This window comes from Pleurodeles waltl, chromosome 5 (assembly GCF_031143425.1).
Source record: "Pleurodeles waltl isolate 20211129_DDA chromosome 5, aPleWal1.hap1.20221129, whole genome shotgun sequence".
Classification (NCBI taxonomy): Eukaryota; Metazoa; Chordata; class Amphibia; order Caudata; family Salamandridae; genus Pleurodeles; species Pleurodeles waltl.
In genome coordinates, this window is record NC_090444.1 from 141,874,344 (window position 1) to 141,897,454 (window position 23,111).

At 42.3% G+C, this 23,111-nt stretch overlaps 1 protein-coding gene across 1 annotated transcript in view; it reads left to right on the forward strand.

Annotated features, from left to right (window-relative positions):
* Positions 1-23,111, forward strand: part of LOC138295478 (calpain-13-like) — a 530,338-nt gene that overhangs the window by 311,088 nt on the left and 196,139 nt on the right. The window contains exons 10-12 of the mRNA XM_069233811.1: positions 1,077-1,237; positions 4,699-4,857; positions 22,514-22,521. Of these exons, the coding sequence (XP_069089912.1) occupies positions 1,077-1,237; positions 4,699-4,857; positions 22,514-22,521 (328 nt within the window). The remainder of the gene's footprint in view (positions 1-1,076; positions 1,238-4,698; positions 4,858-22,513; positions 22,522-23,111) is intronic.

Here is a 23,111-nt window from a genome sequence, read left to right on the forward strand (position 1 = left end):
CACCCATTACAGTAAGGTAAACATAAACAGCTACATCCCCCTTCTTTCATTCAAATGCCAGTCATGTGAACAGAGCTGTAACCCAACATCTTTTCGGGGACAGTGTTCATCATGACAAAGAAAACAATGATCTTTTCTTTCATTGACCCACAATGCAGTAGGAAAAATGCATCAATACCTCCAAAAGTATGTAAGTTATTGATTTTTTCCAATTAGAGCAAAAATGTATGTTAAACTACTACATCTACTTGCACATATCAGAGAGTCAAATGCAATATGCTCTGGCCACAATGCAAGATACCATACTGTAATAACTTGTTCTTCATAGTGTTGGCAGAGACTGAGATTTTTGTACTGTGCAAGATATCACCACCCAAATGATACATTGTAATTGGGAGGATAGCATTGATTGACCCCAGAGCTTTTCAAACAGTTTTCTCAAGCTATAATGATGATGTATCAATTTATCCAGCTGGCTCACCTACAGTGGTGGCAGAACCCATCCTTCTATTGTACAGATGCAATGACAGCCTTATGAAATAGTTAGCGGAGTGCCACACTATGATGGAATTGTTGCATCAGAATTATGCTAGTATTTTTGTGATTGGGAACGCGCATGATGGTCAGAGGGTTGTGTGAGGGATACCGCCTCAGATTTTCAGTGGCAGGAAGAACTACTTTAACAGCTAGGATAAACAATGCCAATTGGCTGTATTCTTCTCAAAGTAGCATGGTTGTATTCATGTTTTATTAATTGATTAAGAGGTGGGTTGATAGCCAATCGGGTTTGACCCAGTTAGACGTATTTCACAATGCTACAAACCTAAAGGTGTGTCCAAAAAAACTGCAGAGATGACCTTCTTAAACATCCTTCTCATGCGTCATAATCTAAAGGACTTTCTTGGGAAGTGAAGAAGTCTGAAGAACTCCACATATAATGTTGAATTCAGATCCAGATGCAAGCAGTGCCTTTCATTCTGGGAGGATGCAAGTGGGTATTATTATAAAGATATCTACACCTGACTGAATGTTCATTACTAACATACTTATTTTACAATTTTTATTCTGTATTTCAGGATGTCTTGCAAAGATTTCTTAAAATATTTTGCACAGATTAATATTTGTAACCTAACTCCTACTTACTTGGATTTTGAAGAACAACAGCATGAATGGACAAAAAGCGGTACTTGTAGTCGGTGGGTGAAAGGGAGCACGTCTGGAGGATACTTCAACAATGGTAATTTTATTCTCTACTAATGTACCTTACTTACACTAAGCCATAAATGTCAACTTGCTTTTTTGAAACTGAACAGGGTGATAATGAATTTAGCATCTGCATTTCATGACTGAGAGACCTCACCTAACGAAAATGCATTGAAAACATTAAAGACATAAACAGCAACTCGATCATCAAATATTCTCTTATGGTAACCCACCTCTTTCCCTAAATAATTATGAAAAAGACTCTTTTTTTCACAAAACTACTCTATACTTGTCAAGGGAAATGCAGAACGTCTGCCTGTAAATTTTGTTTCTCTCTATTCCATTTTGTACAATCCTCTCTTTCGTTCTATATTTCTCTTTTCTTATTCAATTTGCCTTGGACCCCTCTTTGTTTATTCTGTTTCATTTCTTTCCACTTGAAGCTGTATTTCAATCTTCCATTCTATTTCCTTCCATATTCACATGTTGTAATTCCTGTTTAATTCATTTATTTTCCACCTGTTCCTCTTTAGTTAACCTTACCATCTTTTATTTGATATTCATTTCTTTTTTGCCATGGTTCCTTCTTTGCATAGTTCCTCCTTCTTTTTGTTTCATCTTTCTTTCTTTCCATTCATATTTGGAACCCGTTCACTTCTTTACTCCTCTCAGCATATTCTCACCCTGTCTTTCTATCTATAGTGATCATTTATTCCTGTTATCCTCCCTTTATTAACTATATCTATTTATCTTCATTGCAGTAAATCATTACATCACAGATCTGAAAATAATAAGCACTATTTATTTAAGTTATAACGATAGAAAAGTTTCCACAGGAATTGACCGCCTTTCTAAATGTCCCACAACAGCCACTTAGAATTGTGAAATGTCAGTGTTCAGGAGGTCAACGACAAACATAAGAAAGAAGGGGTATGGGAAGAAACATATAAATAGACACAAAACATTAGTATAAAGTGAAAAAGTGATCTAAGAAAGTTTGATGTGTCTTATTACTAAATGGTATAACAATACTTTTAGCAGTTCTCCCTTTCTCCCTGCCTCTTATTCTTGCTCCTCTTTTCTTTGCCTTCATCCTTTCTTACTTTCATTTGTTATTTTTTTGCTTGTTCATACTCTCTATACTTCTGTCAGCCTTTCCTTAGGCTTTCCTTTCATTCATCACTTACTTCTTTCTGATTTGTGCTTTTCAATGTACCTTCATCTTAAATATTGCTGTTATTTCTACCGTCCTTTTTATTCTTTCTTTTAGCCTTCCCTCCTTTCACTTTTTCATCCATTACTTCATTCTTTCTTTCATCCTTTCATTCTCTCATATCATATTTTTGATTTTTCACAATCAATCATCCAATGTTCTCTTATACTTTATTTTTCATTTTCATACTGTTTCTTTTTTTTACTGTGGTTGTGTTTGTGTTTTATCTACGGTGTTTACTCTTCAGCTCCATACTGCTACTGCTACTAGCTTGCAGTTTTATTTAATATCATCTGCTTGGAGACCTGTATCTCTGATCAAACGTTTATTCAGACACTGAATTGCAACAGTCAGCACACCATTCACATGGTAAACCCCATAGCAGCTTCATAGAATGAGGGCTTCACAATGGCCCTGTCCCTCTGCGTTGCATGTTCTGCATGTCTGAGAGAGAGTGCTTTGCTGTTGCCTTTGCTGTGTCTGATTGAAGCTAGCAGTCTTAGCACTTTTTGATATTCTTTTCAAATAACTAATAGACGGTGGGATCTGAAGTTGCCTATCTCAACAAGTTGATCTTGTTTGTAGAGATCTAAGGAGCACCAGTAACTATAGTGGCATTCCATTCCATTCCATGTATTGCAGGAGGATTTTGGTATGGCGTTTATGGCTATTGGTATCTAAGGTGGCAGAGAGATAATTAGAACCATGGACAGGGGTCCTAATCGGTGTATCTTTCCTGTTTTGATTGCACCAGGAATCTTGCATTGTGCAAGGTGTGCGTTGACTATGTCGGAGGGCTATGAGGGCTTCTCTGGAAAGAGGTTTAATAATCTTGGCTTTCAAAATCTCATCTCTGTACATGGTGATTTTGAGGGGGGTAGAGTTGTTAGCAAGGTCTACATGAGAAGATCACTTTAAGGAGGTCCCCTCTAGTATATTGCACAGAAAGATAGGAGAGGCAACAGAAGCTTGCTTTCTATTGGGGTAATCATTAATCTGATATTGTCTTTATTAGTAACTTATTGATGCCATTGTAATCCCCATGTAGTGTAATACTGTGGGGTTCTGTGTTCAAATTGAAGAAATGCTTGGTGGTTTTAACAGTGGCCTCAATAGCTTTGAAAATTCAGGGTAATGGTTGACTTGTGATGGGTGGCTTTGCTTCTGTGTGAGAAGTGGTGATATTTCAGTCTCAGGTTTGATTTTTGCACTGTTTGTTTTATTGCTTATATTTCATTTGGTTTCAGTGAGTAGTGGGGTGCTACATGATACATAGAAGTTTTGTTTTATACAGCACACATTCAGGGAGTTGTGAGTACCAATCCCCCTATTCAGAATGAGCTTGACAAAGGGTAGGAGTGAATTTGTGTCAGCTTTGGAGCAGTTGTACTTGCCAGGGTGATGAGTTCTAGCTACAAAGTTTTCAAGTGCAAATTCTGAAGGAGCAGTAGCGTGCTTCAGACAATTTTGCCTGATGTTGCTGGCTGACTGGTAACAGGCCTGTGATGATGATTGGGATGGAGATAAGGTTTGAGTGATTCGGTATCACTGAGAAGATTGCATGGTTGAAAACCAGCTAGACAATGTTGTCTTTGGTCTAAGGTGCTTCATTGGGTTGTTTGAGGTAGTTTGATATTCATGGTGTCAAGACAGTCGAAAACTGTCTCTTTCAAAGTTTTAAAGTCTTGAAGGAGGAATAGGATGGTTGGCTGAAGTTCAAGAGAAATATATTTTGAACTAGATAATGGGTGAGGTGCTGATGAAGTTTGATTTTTTTCGGTAAAGGTTTCTGGCTTAAGACATGTAGATTGATTAAAGGTGGTAATTTGGGAGACAGAGAGGGGGGGGCTAGAGATTTGTTATATAGATATAAAGGTTGTGGTTTAGTAGAGAGTGCATATCCAGTATGGTGTTTGGATGACTGTGAGGTCACAGAGAAATGTAATTTCTAACACTAATTAATCAGTTCAAAAGGGACCCAAAATATGTCTGTACCAGGGCCCTAAAAATGTTGAGGTTGGCTTTGGCCCCGTCATAGAGTAAATAGTTAGTATCAAATTGGTAGGCATAAAAATGCACTTGTAGCTATAGAAAAGCTGCAACCCTTCTGCCTCTCTGTCCAAGTTCTCTTCTTTCTTCTCTATGTGCTGAACATTCAGTTAATTATGAATGATGGACCTACCAACTTACTAGAGAGTCTAGCTAAGCCTCTATTCATAGTGTGTGTTTCTTTGGGTGCTAACCCTACAAACTAAAATCAAGATACTGATTCTTTCCTACAGAAACATTTTCAAGAAATCCACAATACGTCATAAATGTGACAGATGTAGATGGCAATAAAAGAGAATACAATGTTGTGGTGATCCTCATGCAGAAACCCAGAGATCCGCAAAACAGCGCAGAGGAGTTGCTGCCTATTGGCTTCCTGTTTTGCAAGGTAAGTAGACAGATTGATCCATTTTGTATGCGCAATCAGATGTCCATGTGAAATGCACCTGTTTTGCATTGAGATTTAGGGAGTCATTTTGAAATTTTGCAATTGCAGTCCTTGACCAAATAAAGATGGATGCCCTGCCCACATGACTTCAGGGTCCGCTGTCCCATTTAGAGGTGCGGGGACAGCAGGGTTTCTGACATGATGGTCATCCACCACAGCATTCAGAGTTACTGTTGCCCTGTTTTTTTAATGTTGTCACTGTTTTTCCCTGCCTGGGGCTGGTAAGCAAGGTCATGGGTAGGAAAATGAATCAACAGACATGATGTACAGGGATAAAGTAAAATCCCTTTTCACCAGGACCATTCTTTTCTTGTTTTACTAAAACAAGCTCCAGCTTTGGGACTTGTTTTAGAAAGCATAAAACATGAGAGGTGCAAGCAAAAATTTAGCCCGCTTAACATACTGCTCTCCCCATAATTTGAGTGCGTCAAAATATAGTTGGCATTCTTAAGTCAGGGAAGGAGAGGCCATGTCCTTGCGCTGACCTGGCAGACTGGTCACTGAGGTCTAAATGACCATTGTAATGCTTATGGACACAGTGACCTTTTTATTATTGAAATGCATGCAAATATAAGCATGATGTAAAGTTTCAAATACATTATTTGTTAGTGAAAATCTTGATTATGACTGTGAATTTATAAAACATGAGTTGCTCTGTAAATGTATTTGCTCACGTTTACATTTAATCCAGCATTGCGTAATAACCTTGTGAACTGAACCCCTTACCGGAAAAGGTGGAGAATGACCACAGACTATAGAGCTTGTCAGTATTCACTGATCATTTTGAGACATTTCACCATCCTGAACATAGTTGCCTAGTTACTCCTGTCAGTGGCAGAAGTAAATTGTCTTCAGTGTAAGAAAGGGGACAAAATATTCCCAAAGTCGGCTGGTATAGATAAAAAGGCTTCTGAATCGGGAAAAATTGCCCCCCATGGAGAAACAACAAAACGTTTCAATGTGAAAATGCACTTTGTGGCAAATGTACTTATGTCAAAATAACCACATGTTGCATTTCATCGTAGGTAAGTGGTCAGGCATGGGAGTAACTCTGAATTCACCTGTTCCAAGAAATCTGTGACATTCACAGATTATTAGGTAGGACCATGCAACTCTGTATAAATTTCATGATAGTCGGACATTTACACCAAACATAAATATTAGTTTGGTAGAAAGAGTTGTCTCGAGTGAAGATTGAGCAATCAGTCATCAGAGAGGCAGCCATCAGGCCCACCACATTAAGAAGGTTTTGCCCCTCTCGATCACATCTCACTGTCACATGGTACCTAATCCCTGCTCAATAAAATTATATTGTATGTATGATTGTGCCCCCTTTCACAGGTAAGTAAGAAGTTAAACACGGGGCACAAATAGTTAGCTTTGCACAGGTAATTTGGTCCTGGTCCTACCTTGAAGAAAAATGTGCAGGCATAGAGTACAATAGGGACAACACGGTGGGTAGACATTGCAAAGACTGTTTTTGCATATTAACTGTGGCAAAGGTGTCAACCAAACACTTTGGGGGTTATTACAACTTTGGAGGAGGTGTTAATCTGTCCCAAAAGTGACGGTAAAGTGACGGATATACCACCAGCCGTATTACGAGTCCATTATATCCAAATTTGTAATAACCCCCTAAATCTGAGATACATGGAAGCAGTGTTGTGATTTTAGATGCTAAATTAGGAAATTTATTACAGCCTCCCATTCAAGAAATTGCAACATACAAAATCTTGCTTTCTTAGAAGTTTCAAAAGGCCTGACGCTTGCTTTCCCCGAGTGAGATTCAATCCGGCTAAAGTGAGAGAAGGCCATTTTACTTGTGAATAAACAAAAATAGATGGGTCATCTTATCTTGAGTAGGTAAATCAGTGTTTCGCTCTAAAGGCCTTCCTAATGAGTGACCCTGTGTTTAGGCCGACATTTATTGCACTGAAGGAAATCTGGATGTGATGGGTCGTAATTTATTTGGTCTGAGAACTAGCGCCCATTATGATTTTGTTCTCTATAAATGGGGAATAACATGTACAGTTTTTCAGGTACTGCTCCAAAATCTGCTTTACTCAGTAATTATCAGGTATTCCCTTAACATCCCACACCCCCATATATTTCAGCAGATCTGACTGGAGAAAATTCAGGAGTATGTTGTTATCCTGTAAATGTGAAAACCGTAATTACAACAAATAGGGCCCGATGAAGACCTAATGCGTTATTTATAGCCCCTGTGGGTGTGATAAAGAACACCTATTATGAGATTATGGTTAAAAAAAATCAGATTTTGTTGATTAACTCGCCAAAATCCGCACGATAATGTAAATATTGTATGTTTTCACCTGTCAAATTTCAGCAGGAATGACCTGCCCACATTTACCATTTAAGGGTGTGTCATCAGATAAGTATTAGACACGTTAAATATATTTAAACTCGTAATTCATAAATAGTTTTTGATGATATGTAAACTAAAGCTTGCATTTTATTTCTATCCTTTAGATCGGCCCCAAGGTATGTCAATTTATTGTTCTATTTGCATGACAGGAAATATTGAGGGTGAGTATTTTCATGCGTTTGTTTTCGTGCTCCCCTCATTACTTGGAATACGGTTGCATCATAGCTGCAAACTCTGATAAAAAAAATCTGTCAAACTCTGGTTCCACATTTCAAGCCTCTAGAGAGGACCGGCGCTTTGCCACACTAGACGTGATTTATAAATCAACGCTGTGCATGGTATTACATTTGTTGCAGCGCGATTTGAACTTCACCAGTGCAAAATTGCGCCAACTGCATCTTCTGCAGACGTTTTCAGCTCTCCCATCACAAATACACCGCTCATCTCTTTGGCAGGACAGCTGGGTCAAACAGTGTTTCTCCAGTTATTTATTTTTGAGCCGAAGAAACAATTGACAGTGCTTTAGAAATTCCAGATTACAATTTGGCACATGGAAATCGGTACCAATTGGGAGTTGGTGAGCAGACACGCAGTCTCTCTCTATGTCTCACTCCTTTTCTCTCTCTCCCCTTCTCCCCTTCTCTCCCCTTCTTTCTCTATCTCTCTGTCTCTTCTTCTCTTACCATCTTTCTGTCTCTTTCCATCTCTATCCCGCTCTATCTCTCTTCCTCTCTATCTCGCTCTGTTTCTCTTTCTTTAGTGGACTATGGCAATGTTAGATACGCAACTCAAACTGCCTTTCGCATTGCGAGCACGTTCAAAAGCCTCCTTTTCTTATTTAATTAAAGAATATATTCTTATTAATGAAACTACCCACCAGGAAAGGGATTGCTTATAACCATGCACTAGTTAGCTCCAGTTTTGCTTTCAGGCACATTTAGAGTTGAGTGAAATTGTCCGCACTAACATTTTATGATTTCATTAGCCACAAAGTATTTGCTGTTTATTACTGTAGGTATGTATGCATGTGTTATTTGTATAGCACGAGATTATAGTGCCAAACTGTTGAAATACAGCTATATAAACATGTTAAAATTATGTGTATGTGTTGTTCTCTGTTTTTGCCCCAATCGTAATTGGGGTGTAAAAACCATGTGAGAATCCAGCACGAATGTAATGTGTACCAGGGTGCTATATTTTCACCAGTCAGGTCTAAATTCTGAACAATGGGGCACATTCAGCCTCCCTCAGTGAACTCGACATAATCTTATACACACAATGTTAATCAATGTCCTCTATGTGTGGGGTTTCTAAAGCATGGGTAGCACATATCAGGCCTAATGGTACACCAGAACACAATATAACATATAGATAAGCTTCCCTGACAGTAGTGCAACACTCAAGTTTCACAATAGCGTTTAATCTCGCACAGCACCAATTGAGGTGCTAGACATTGAAAGCATATTACAACCAGCAGAAAGTAAAAAGGTCCAGGAATGTCTCGACTAATTCTGGGATCCTATCACATAAAGTGAGCACTGCAAGCAATAATGTAAGATTGGTCAATTCCACAGTTTCAAACTGAATGGCCTCTTAAATGGTTGGAGAGCTCAAGCAGTGGTATTTTACCACCTTACACAGTGATAAATGATTGTTTGCCCTCCATTGGGGATGTGTTGCGCAATGGCGGTTCTGAAGCAGCTACAAAGTGGTCCCTGGCTGTGCCGTGGCTGTGCTCAAAGGGCCACTGCTGGGTTGGTAGACCTCATTCAGGCCCATTTCCAATGTTCCAGGACTGGGATAGCACCACTTGTGTGTGTGTGGGAGGGGTGGATAGGAGTCACAGCAGATTGTCTCTAGGTGCTGTGTTCAAGGTGGTTCGAGCCTTTACTGTCCCTGAGGTTCTGGTCAGGTGGCCAGCCAACTAGCCCTTGGAGCCACTATGGTGTTCCTGGGTTAATGGCACAGGTCCAGTCCTTCTCATTTAGGCAGCAGGGCAACTGGACAACAGAGGAGCAGTCTTCCTTGCACAGCTGCACAGCAGTCCTTCTGAGTCTACCACAGGTCAAGAGTGTACCAAACGTTTGGTCCGAGATTGCAATATGTATACCTGGTGCTCACTTTGAAGTAGGAGAAGGTTCTGGAGGTTACCACCCCGAGGTGCTTGGAATTTCCTGCCTCCCTTTCCTGGCATAGCTGGTCTAGGGTCACAAAACACTTGTGCTAAATCCTGTGTGAGTGTGCTCAGGAAGAGCCTTTGTTATGTGGAAGTGTGGTAGGTGACAGCTCCTCCCCCTAATCAAGTCAGAAATAGTCCATCCTTGCCACACTAGTTCCCCTTTCTTTCACTGTCTGGGAACAATACACAAAGACCAACTTCCAGCTACATCTATTCATGTGACCCAGGGTACAGGCTTCAGGTACCAAATGGTTTGGACAACATGTCAACTTTCTAAAAGTGCCATTTTCAGAATAGTGACTTAAAATCTGACTTTACCATTAAAGAGGGTTTACAATTACAGTTCTTCAAGCACTAAACTCAAATTTCCTACCTGCACCTGATGGAAAGTTATCACGTATTAAATGTAATAGGTTAAACTGGCTGTTATCCTATGGGAGAGGTAGGCCTTGCAGTAGTGAAAACCGAATGTAAAAGTTTTTCACTACCAGGATGTGTAAAAGTTCAAAGTCATGCCAAACTTCCTAAGTACACTGCATTCTGCTTATGGGCTATTTGGAGCATACCCTGGGGGTGACCTATATGTATTGCAAAGGAAGGGTTAGGCCTGGTGAAATGGTTATTTTTCCTAGGTCAAAATGACTGCACTGACAGGCCTGAGACATATTTAAAGTGCTACTTAAGTGGGTGGCACAATGAGTGCTGCAGACCAATTAGTAGCATTTATTTTTCAGACCACAGAGTACATGTAGTACCAATTTACTAGGGTCTATAAGTAAAGTAAATGTGCCAATTGGTTGTAACCCAAATTTGCCATTTTTTAGGAAGCAAGCAAAAGCACAAGCACTTTAGCACTGCTTAGCTGTGATACAGTGCACAAGGCCCTAAGGTCAACCAAAACGAGATCAGCAAAATATGGAGTACTAAGGCATAAGGTTTTGGGGAAGGCCACCCTAAGGCTGACAGGTCTGACATGTGCCCTTCTCCCAGCTGAAAGTGAGGAGAATTACTGAACACCTTCAGAGTTCTCATCACTAAGGTGGAAGAACCTTGATAGACCATCAACACTGGTGTAATCTGACTCACGACGGTGTTCCATCGTAAAGTCAAATTTCCTGTAAGGAGATGGACCACCTGAACAGTTTGGGATTTTCACCTCTCATTTGTATGAACTATCTGAGGCGCCTGTGGTCTTTCTGAAGCCGGAAGTGACTCCCAAACTGGTATGGTCCTAGAGTCTTCCATGCCCAGACCACCACAAAGGTCTCCAGTTCAATCACACTCCACCTCTGTTCCTGGGAAGTAACCTTTGGCTAATTAAGGCTACTGGTTGGTCTAGTCCTTCCTCATTTAACCGTGCTAAGACAGCCCCTATGCCATTCTATGAAGCATTTGTCTGCACAATAAACTCCTTAGATAAGCCAGGAGCCTTCAGTAGAAGTGGTTAATACATGGTCTCCTTGAGCGTACCATAGGCTTTCTGGTAGGCCTCTGTCTAGATCACCTTTCTGGGCTGCTTTGTAGAAGTCACCTCTGTTAAGGGGGCAACAATGGTGCCATATTCCATAACAAACCTCCTATAGGATCCTGTGAGACCCAGGAAGGCCCTCTCCTCACTCTGTGTTTTAAGGGGTTGCCAGGCCAGGATAGTCTCATTCTTGGCCTGAAAAGGCTGCACCTTGGCTCCTAAGCCAGGGTAGAGAGGCAGGAAATTCCAAGCTCCTTAATCTAATACTGGCCCTCCCCTTATCCACCAGCCTGTACATTTTTTTTTTGACAGGCAGATTGTTTCCAGTGTCTGTGTCATGGGTACACAAATGTGTAAATCCAGGGATGAGAAAACAGTGAGGAAAACTGCCCCAACAACTGGCAACAGACACTCTGCTGCTTTGGGGGTTAGAGTAAGGGAGAGGTTAACTCCTTTTACTGACCCATCATGCTTTTGAGCAGACAAGAGGGCAGGCAAAGGTTCACTTTCACTTTCCAGGCCTTCATGTGTCACCAGGAGCATGATTACTTCAGACCTCGCAAAGTGGGGTTTGAGGTGGTTTATATGGAGCTCCCTCAAGAGGTTCCTGGGGTCTTGAGACCAGTCAGGCTGGTGGACTCCTCCATTGCATTCTTCACCTCATATAGGCCTGTCCAGTGGTCCTGGAGAGTGCTGGGCTTCACAGTTTCCATAACCCACACTGTCTGGCCAGGCTGAAACTCTACCAGAGTGCCTTCTGGTGATACCAGAGTTTCATTACTTCTTGACTGCCCTCTAGATTGTCTTTCGCCTTGTTCCAGAAATGATGCATTTGGTTGTGGAGTGTCAGCATGTACTGACCACATTCTGCGGGGATTTCCTGCAGGCTTGCTTTCATACTTCTCTTCCAAGGCCGAGGGGTCCCCTAACAGTTTATCCTTAGAGGAGCTTGTTTGCTTGGGGGTGGTAGGGTGTGGAGAACCTGTAAGTCAATCAACACTTATCCTACATGGACTTCTTGTATGACATAAAGTTAGTGCCTCTGTCAAACACTACCTCTGTGGGAAACCCCACGTGAGTAAACATCCCCACTAGGGCCTTGGCTACTGAAAGTGCAGTCGCTGACCTCAGAGGGACTACCTCTGGTAGTGGGTGGTGTGGTCCACGAAGGCCAGAATCAACCTGTTGCTAAAGCTGTCTTGGGGTCCAAGGTGCCAACAATGTTGATGCCCATCCTCTCAAAGGGAGTGCCAACGACAGGTAATGTGGTCAGGGGAGCCTTGAGCTTTTTCCCGGTCTTTCTACTGGCCTGACAATTGGGACAGAGCCTTCAGACTCATCTTAGGCTATCTTCACCCAGGGCTAATAGAAGTGGACAACAAACATGACAAAGTTCTTGTCTTGCTGCAGACGTCCTGTCTAGTGGCATAACAAGGGCCCTTGCAGCCCCTACGGTGCGGGGGGCCCCCAACCTTCAAGGTCCCCCTCAGCACAGTACCTTGGCTGAGAGCTCCTGAGTGAGTCCAGAGGGGGAGAGTACGTACTTTATGGGGCGAGGGCTGGAGTTTCGCTAGGCCAGTGGCTTTCCAGTGTGATATTATGAGCCAACCCTAGTAGGAAGGCCCTGTAACACTAATGGACCTCCAGCACCTGGGCTGCCCCAGGTCCAGCAAAATTAGGCTCACTGTAATAGAGGGCATTCTCCAAATAGATAAGGTTACTTTCAGAGGTATCACCTGCTCCCTGGGCCCTAGAGTGTGGCACTCTTTCTGCACTTGGCAGAATTCCTCCCTGGTGGGCCACCCCTTACCTTGCCATCCAGAAAACTCAGGTAGGTCACTCAGGATGCCAGTGTCCTCCCCAGTAGGCATAGGAGCATCCTCCTTAAATGCCCCATGAACCTTGACTGCAGGATCCTTAGGTGCTAGTATCCAGTGCCCTTGCCCTACTCGTCTTGGCAGCACCCTGTGTCATTTTTCCATGCTCCCTTAACTCACTTCCCAGTCAGCCAGAGACCTTGTGGCATACAGACCCATTTAGGCAATCCCATTATTTCTAAATGTGACCTGAACTCCACCTCTTTCCAAATAGTGTCTTAGAGGTCACTACCCATGAGACAATCCACAGGCATAGCAGGCTCACAGCTACTTTTAGGGATTCTGAGCCCCTCCCCCACCACTCAAAGGGAGCCAGAGCCACCAATAGATGACTCTTCTGATTGTGTACGATTATGACTTGGTGGGATGTCTTGGGAGGATCTGCTCTAAGAACACCAACTGACACCTCACAGTAGTTATGCTGACTCCTGTGTCCCTCTGAGCCTCCACCCATTGCCCCTTGATGGTGACCCGCTGCCTATACTTACAGCTATTTGCAGGCATATGGGGTTCTGGCACTATTGCCTTATCCGCCATGGACACTGGAGTAACCTCTGTCTGCTCCTCACAGCTAACTGGGATCACCTCCTCCCCAAGTACTACACTCGCCAACCTGGGTGCTTGACTATAGGAGGGGGGCTGTGCCCTCTTGGGGATTTTGGTGTCTCCTTGGAGTGCCCATACTTGAAGCACTCAGTACACTGAGAGACAAACCTCCCTGTCTGTTTGTCAATGCGCCCTTTCATCTTTGGCCCAGATTGGGACTGGTTCCTGATGTTTCCTTGGTAATTGTTGTGGGTACCGTTTGAGAACTGCTTATTTTTACCTTTTAATCCCCTCTGTTTCTTCAGGGAGGACCCGACCACCCTTTTGAAAGTCACCCCAGATGCCTTTTTGGACATACTGGTGCTGGCCTAGAGGTCTGCCCCCTCAGCAAGCTTCCTGGGGTCAGTTAGCTTGCTGTCTATGAGGTGTTGGCACAGCTCTGTAAAACAAATATTGAGCACGTGCTCCCTGAGTCTCAAGTTGTACAACCCATTGTGATCTTTAACCTTGCCATCCCTGGCCCAGCCATTCAGTGCTTTACTGGAGTAGTCCAAGAAATCTACCCAAGACTGATTTGGGACCTTGTGCCTGTCCCTGAATCAGGTGATACCTTTCAGGTGTCAGCCCAAATTTAGTGACAAGTATGGCTTCTGTGGGGGGATACCAGGTTTGGTCTTCTACTTCTAGTGTGAGTAGTGTGCCCCTCCCCAATGGAGGCATACGTTTCCACTCCCCCCAGTTCTCCTCTGGTGCACCCTCAGGGTCATCTCTTAAGCAGAACACCATTTATCTATGTTACCTCCCACCACATAACTGGGCACCAAATCTTTAGGTCAGTTGACCTTTTAGTCTCCTTCAGCCACTCAATGTACGCTGCCAGCATTGCTACAGGAATCCTTTTTGTGTTGCCTTATGTTCCAGCTCTTCAAAACTCCTTTCATGAGCCAGTCGCTATAAAGCAAGTTTTTGGCCATCTAGAGCTTGGCCATTTGTTGCCTGAACTCACTCTCTGCCTTCCTGTCTGCCAGCTCCTCTGTCTGCGGACAGGCTATGGGCGGACACACTGCCTTCTGCGCTGGCAGGGAGTACCGACTCAGGAGATTGGTCATCCTCATCCCCTTAAGGCTGTGTTTCAGGGCTGATGTCCCGGGGCAGCTCCTCCACATCATCCTCCTCATTTCTATCCTCTGTGATTGTTGTCAACTGGTGGACCTCTGTCCAGGCCCTCAGAGCTTTCTGAAGCTCCAACTTCTGGGTGCCTTTCATCATTTGCAGTCCCCAATCCTTACAGAATAGTTTAACCTCAGCCATAGCATAACTTCTCAGGTTGGACAGTTCATACTCCTTTGCTCTAGGTATGTTCTCAGACAGTCTAGTGGAAATTAAAGTAGACTGAGAAAAAGCTAAAGAAGCCAATTGAGGACAATTTATTTTAAGAAACTCAAAATGGTGTCAATGGCTGTATCAAAAAATTACTGTATGGCACTGCTCAAATACAAGTCCAAATCCTCACCACTGAACACAACTGTAAAGAATTGGATTAATGGCGGAGGGTGGTCACTTGAGCAGAAACCACATTACTTGTCAGGGTGAAGTCACAAGTAAACCCTAAATTAACCTTTGCTCAACCCTCATGTAGCTTGGCACACAGCAGTCCGGCGTAACTCAGAGGCAATGTGTAAAGTATTTGTGCAACATTTCAAACAGTAACAAAAATGAAAAAAATACACAAAAAGGATCCCAAATTAAGTTAGAAAAATCAATTTTAATAAATAAAACAAACCCCAAATGACTAAAATCCAATCAGTGCAACCGGAGATCTCAAAATAGCACCAAATAGCAGCATGCATTTACAATAGGTCTCCCATTTGTGAGAGTGAGAGCTGTTGGTGTTGTAAATGACAATGTCTTTTACCTATGTCTTTTGGTTTGGGGTATAGTGGATGTATGCTAGGTGCCACAGCAACCCTCCCAGACCTGTTGCTGCAGAAGAGAGAACACTACAAGGCCACTATCTTGGGAGTGTTTTCTCCTCATTCCTATAGGCTGGCTGTGAATCCCTAGAGATGCAGCCCTTTCTAGTGTGTTTACCTAAACTTTTATAGCACCAAATAAGCCACAAAGAGGCACCTTCATGCCATTTAACCCGGAGAATGAGGGGATCAAAAGAGTTAGGAGCAAAGAAAAGGGGGCAGCCATCTATGTTTGTGTTAAACTTTTAAAGGAATGATACCTCTACATTGGCAATACCAGCCTAACTTCTAAGAACATTGACTGTATACAAAGAATAACAGAAGGGGAAGCTTAACTGCAAATTAATTATAGTGATTTTGTTAAGAATGTCACCTGCTTTGCAGTGCTATGAAATGGCAGAACCTGTATTTACAAGCAATAAACAAAAAACCCAAGTTATTTCCAGACTGCCCCAACACACACCAGACAAAGAACCCTAGGGAAGAGGATGTGGTGTAAGAGCCAGAGCTGCCGACCTTGGAGCTGGGGAACACGGTTGGGTCTCGACACCGGCTCAACATCCTGTGATTCTGGGCAATTTGCTTAATCTCCCCTTGCAAATTGCTTAATCTCCCCTTGCTACCAAAAATGAATGTGTTCTTGTGCAATTTAGCTGGTGCTCCTGTAAAATGCTGTCATACCTTTGTATCAAGTTCGCGTTAACTGAACTCTATTTGAAGAGGCCCAATTTATATCCGAAGGCTAGATGTTTTTTGCTATCAAGCTTGAGGATGTAAAGTGCTTGGGTCTGGAGTTATGACTTCTTTTCCACCATTTTGGAGACAACACCTTTTGCCATCTTCTTGTCTAGAACTAACCTATGTGCTTGGTTGGTGATCATAGCACGTGCTATTGCTTAGTGTTAAGCTCTACTCAAGTCAGTTGGTTATTGCACCCACTGCAGAGGTCTTGACAGAATGTGAATATCACAGATTGCAAGAGAAGAGCAGTGTTTGCACGGTTCTATGCTCAACCTAAAAAGCATCTGTTGGAAATGGCCATTTTGCAGGTTCATCTCTAAACCTTTTGCCTTCCACCTCCCCTTTTTGTTGAACTCTTTGTGCTGGTATTAGGACTCTACACACTTTACCACTGCTAACCAGTGCTAAAGTGCTTATGCTCTCCCCACTAAACATGGTAATATTGGCTCATCGACAGTTGCCATATTTAATGTACCTTGAAGTTCATAGTAAAGTGCACTTCTTGTGTCCAGGGCCTGTAAATGAAATACTACTAGTGGGCCTGCTACACTGATTGTTGCACCTACTAAAATAGCCCTTTAAACATGCCTGAGGCCGCCATGATATCAAATGTTCAAGGGGCTAACAATCATTAACTTTCTGCACATTAAAGTAAATCAACCTCAGGTTATGCACGATTGAGCCTGGAAACTTGATATACTTTCGTGCTTATCCTCAAATGCTTTTTCTTTTGTAAAAAGGAATGAAATATTTTGTCAAAACCTAAGAAGCATTCCATTTGTTTAACATAATTAGTAAATATGTACAGAGCGCTGCGTGGGCAGACACCACTGACGCACACGAACTGGTTGAACTACAATTTCATCCTAGTATTAATGTAAGAGTTTAGCTGGTGTAGATAAACAACCCAAATATCAAGGATTGCAGCAGAAGAAAACCTCCCACTACTGGAAAAATGCTTCATCTATTTAGAACGCATTACTTTTCCGCCTCTGGAAAACATGTCTGTAATTCATGGGGCCAGGCAGAGCCTGACTCTAACTTTTTATAATAGTCTGATTGTGACATAGTTCTTCACCTGTAACAAGAACATGGTGTAGACGCTCAACTGTAATAAATTGTTTCCGTGACATGTGAAAAGGACAGTGCCTACTTTCAGCTCCCAAAGCCAGCAGATACAATGAGAGGCAGGACCAGGGGCTGAATTAAAACTGTTACTCGACCTTTGAAGACTAGAAGTTGTTTTTCAGCATTTCTGAACTTCTTTGCTGAGCAGTCCTTTGCAGAAAGGAGAGATCTGCAGTAGTTACTTCATTACAGGAGTCTGCATTATGACCTAATGCTATTTCAGGAGGGGGTTGTACTGTAAATTGAAACAAATTAGTATTTATCAATTAGTGAGTACAATTCTGAACTACAGATTCCACATTTGATAGCCATATTTACAACCAAACTCTAAACAAAGGATTCAGGCTTTTTAAAGGAAGTATAATGGTTTGATCATACTTTGTAAGGAATTAAGGGCCAGATGTAGGAGGTTCTGATTTTGCGAATCAGAAATTGCGAGTCGGTGCGACTCGCAATTTCCGATTCGCAAAATCGGATGCAGAACGGTGTCTCAGGCACCGTCTGCGATTCGCTATGGGGTCGCAAAGACCCACCTCATTAATATTAATGAGGGTGGGTCGAATTTTGTGACCCCCATAACTAGTCCCTGCACTCACAGGGATGGTGGCCTGCCGAAGACAGCAGACCTCCATGTCTGTGACTGCTTTTTAAATAAAGCTGTTTTTTTATTTATTTTGCAGCCCGTTTTCCTTAAAGGAAAACGAGTTGCAAAATATAAAAAATAATGAAACCATTTTGCTTTTTCGGAGCAGGCAGTGAAAAAACATTTTGGACAACATTAACAAAGGGGAAGGGGTCCCCTTCCCTTTTGCGAATGAGTTACCACCAGTGTGACACTGGTGGTAACTGCGAATTGCTTTGCGACCGCTTTCGCGGTCACAAAGCAATTTAGCATCGCGATGTGAGTCGCAAATAGGAAGGGGACGCCCCTTCCTATTTGCGAGTCGCATTCACAATTTGCGTGTTGGTACCGACTCGCAAATTGTGAATTAGCATCGCAATGAGCATTTTGCATGGCGCAAACTGCGATTTTTGCAGTTTGCAGCATGCAAAATGCATCCTACATCTGGCCCTAAATCCCCTCTTTTGTTGTCTATTGAAAGGATATTGCAAGTCACCGCGCAGGACCATAATAATAAAATGGAACTCGGACTTTGGGCTCTTTCCTCTCTTGTTCCAGAACTGCTCTGTGACAATGTCTTTTTAATATACAGCAGAGGGCGCTTTATCCTAAATATATGAAAATTGAGCGGGCCTCACTTATAGCTGTTTTGAGGGTGCCATGGGCTAAGGGTTCATGAGTCCCTCTACCTTTGAAAGAAGTCCACTGGTGCTCAGCGTACACTGGAGCTTCTCCAATGTCCCGTATGAACGGTGTAGCTATACCCTATAGCCATAATGTCAATTTCACCTAATTTTGTTGCTCGGATATGGCCCAGTTGCATTTCACAGAACACACTGTTCAGATTCAAGTTTATATATAAAGTGCATAGTTAATTGTAACCATTAGACCTTCCAGTAATATCAGAACACGCTGAAAATATTGTATGTAGCAAGCCTCTATCCTATGTAGCACAGACAAGAATACGCCAACAGCAATTTTGATTATAATTTGTGACACCAGAAATTGACTTGGAAAACATTACCACCTTTGCTCATGATACTCATCAGCGTTCTACTCGCTAAGGTATCCGTGAGACAGAGACAATACTAATTGCCCTCAGGAGAAAACATATAACATCTAAATTATCCCTCAGCATGACTTTTCTAAATTCCTTCCCTTCCTATTGCCTTTCTTTTTGTTTTCCAATTCTTCATCAATTTCAGAGTATAACAGTACAATGTTACTGGGACTGAGTATGAGAAAGACAACAGGAGACATGGCTGCAATAGTTATTCCGATTTTCAATACAATAGTCTCCACTTATACTCATAAAACAGCAAGCCCACCTCCCCAAAACATTAACGTTTACTTCCATGTTCGATACACGCTGATGGCACTCGTATTTCCCCTTAGCGTCAGGAGATGACAAAAAAAGCAAAATAGGTTCACTTTCCAATCCTATACATCCGACCCCCATCAGAATTAGTGAAAAGTAGCAAGGAAAAGATAGGTGAGGTGATTAGTATCCGGGAATGTTTAAACCCTCCTCTCCTCCCCCAGATTGCCTCAAACATGTCCAATTGTTATTTTATGCAATAGATTATTTCTTCATCTAGCACCGTCATGTGCATCTCTTTCAGCCAAGACTCCAGGTCTGGGATGCAATTAGTCCTCCACAATCTGAGAGTTCAAAGTTTGCCCACCTCAACAGAAGTGGCAGGCCATTGAGTTCTCTGATACGTTATTTCAAGGTAGTCAGTGTGGTCATGTAATAGGACTGCCTGGCTCGTGAGCTGCCTAAGGCACCTAGAGTTGGCCTCATTATGTTCAACACTCCTCTGCAATATATATTAAATGCAGAGCAGTCCCAAAGGGGATGTACAGTACCACAATTGGGAAAGTTACATTTACAGCATGCCGCCCTAGGTAGTATGTCTATTTCTCACAACCATTCGAGCAAGCAGTGCCCTCTATGGACAAACTTAAAGTAAATCAGCTTCAGGTGGGACTCTCTAAGATGCTTATCTTGGGTTGCTATGACCTCTGTCCATTCCTCAACTGTGTACTGGACTTGTAATCTATGTGTCCACCAGTCTCTCACTTGTTTTATGGGAGTTAAAAACATGTGATTTATAAGGATCTGTTATAGTTCCAACATCATGGCCTTGTATGTTCCCCGTGTGTACAGGTAAGCATAGTACAATTGCATAACTCAGTCCTATTGTCTTTAATATATCCTGCTTGTAGCTGCAAATAAGCCTGTTTGTTTTATAACAGCAATGATGCACAGCAGCCGGAGCTAGAGTTTTAATGAATGAGAAAGGCTAGAACTATCTGTCCACATGTAAAGAATTCGCCTTCCACTTTGTTCACCTTCCACATCACAGTCTCTACACAATGAGACTGTATATCAATACCTCTCTTACACAACTAATGACACAGACCACATGTGAAGCGATACCACACCCGTGAGTTTATTGAAAAACTACAAAACATCACAAGAGAACAGCAGGCAATGCACTCGGCCCAAATGCAATGAAGAGTTGCATCCTACTCACAACATACAATAATTTCCAAAAGTATTGCAGAAGCCAACTGGAAGCACTTAATGTGTCCTTCAATGAGATTGCTTTGAGCTTCAACCAAAGAAGTCACCATTCCACTGGTACACCACCCTTAAACATCATCAAAAAGCAGCACTTCGGCTGGATCACTTGAAGAACTAATCATGGAGTCTAGCCATCTACTCTTAATAACCAGCAAAGGCTTTGTGCTTCATTTATCATCTTTACAAAGACAAAGGAGTCAGAAAAGAGAGCAATATATGCAGATACAATGTCAGTCACTGGAATGCCTTTATAGCAATTGTCCATCCTACCAAATCCTTGAAAACAATTCCGAGATACAATTGGACGTGGAATACAAATATCAAAACCTGTCTCAAATGATCTGCATGCATATTGGCCTTCCCCAGGAGAGAGCAACAGTTGAGGCTTGCAGATATCATCCACACAGAGGCAGATCACATTGACAACACTGATCTGTAGTGGACAATGGGTCCCAACATGAGCTACACATTCACATGGCTCTTTGCCACCACCTTCTTGTTGGTGCATACCAGAAACCTTTGGCCACACAGGAGAGAAGCAAATAGAAGTGTTCCATATCTGTGAAGCAAAGGAGTAGCCAGAAAATTAAAATACCACCTACTTTGAACCAAAACACCTATGGCACCAAGCAAGTGAAGCAAGTCACCGCAACTCTCCCTAGAAGAGCTTGCTTGTCTCTTCCATCCAAGCATCTATCCATTCATCTTTTCCTCCTTCCATCCACCGCTGACAATCAGCATTTGACCTTTACATTCCGTCATCCAGTCAGTCTTTCATCCAACATTCAGTCTGTAACCATTCCCTCCATCGGTCTGCCGATCTATATCCAAACCCAAGCATCTATTTTCAAACATATCCATCCTTTAACTCAGTCATCCATCCTTTCACTTATCCATCCCCCTTTTATCCATCCATCCTTTCATTCCTCCAGCCATCCTTTCACTCATCCACCCACCCTTTCACTCATCCACCCACCCTTTTACTCATTGATTCTTCCACTCTATCCATCCATCCACCATTTCGCCCATCCATACACTCATCCATCCTTCCATTGACTTACAATTTCACCCATCTATCCATCCTTTCTTTCACTCATCCATCCATTTATCTTTTCACTCATTCGTCCAACCATTCACCTTAAACTGATCCATCTACCCTTACATCCATCCCTTTCATCCATCACTCATTCATCCAACCATTCACCCATAAACTCATCCAGCCATCCACCCTTTCATTCATCCATCTACCCTCCCTTTCATTCATCCATCCATTCTTTCACTCATCCGTACATCCACCAATACACCCTTTGGCTCAGTCCATCCATCCATCCATCTATTTATCTTTATACTCATCGATCCATCCTTTCACTCACTCATCCATCAATCAATCCTTTCTCTCATCCATCCACCCTCCATCCATTCACCCTTTCACTCATTCATCCATCCTTACATCCATCATTTCATCCATTCATCCATGCCTCCATCCATCCACCTTTTCAATCTCACATCCCTCTATCCTTTCACCCTCCATCCATCATTCACCCTTTTACTCACCCATCCGCCCATCCTTTCATCTTGCATCCATCTATCCTCTCTTTCATTCAGTCACCCATTCTTTCACTTACTCGTCCTTACACCCATCCTTTTACTGATCTGTCCCTTTACTCATCCATCCTTTCTTCCAGCAAGCCATCTTTTCTCACATCCATCCGTCCACCCTCCAATCCATCATCCATCCAGCCTTTCACTCCATACATCCATCCAACCATCCATCCATCCACCCTTTCACTCATTTATTCATCCTTTCTTTCTTCATCCATCCACCCTTTCACACACCTGTCCATCCACTCACCCATCCATTCATCCCTCCTTCCTCTTTTACTTACCCATCGATTCACTCATTCATCCATGCATTTGTCTATTCACCCCTTCATTCACCCATCCATCTACCATTTTACTCACACATCAATCCATCCATCCATTCATCCATCCATCCACTCACTTACCTTCCCACTCTTTTGCATTAATTATGAGCTTTTGTCTGCTGAGTTGCAGACAACAGAGGGTCATCAAACCTCCACCAGCTGCAGCTGCTAAAGTGGGGGTTTGACAACGCCCCCTCTGTGAAGTAACTGAGAAGGATATTGTTGGAAATGACCATATTTTGGGTGGTGTTCACCCAGATTTTTGCCTTCTTTAACTGAATTCATTTTTGTTAACCATTCTTGCTAACCAGTGGTGAAGGGCTTGTGCTCTCCCTTCTAAACATGGCAAATTTGGCACATTTAGTTTACATGTAAGTCTCTAGTATATGGTACTATAGGTAGTTAAGACCTGAAACGGAATGCTAGAAGTGGGCTGCAGCACTCATTGTGCCACCGACTAAAGTAATACTCCAGACCAGCCCTTACAGCATGTGTATGCAGTTTTAAACTGTCAGTTTGACCTGACAAAATAAACCTTTTGCCTGGCCTAACCTTCCATTGTAGTACCCATAGGTCACACCTAAGGTATGCCCTAAATGCCAGTAGGTCAGATAACCTATATATAAAATGTAAGACATGTATATTTAGTGTTTACATGTCCCGGCAATGAAAAACCTATGAAGTCATTTTTAACTGTGAAAAAGGCTGGGACTTCCATACAAAAACATAGGGTTATACTATAGAGACTTGTAGTGCTTATTTC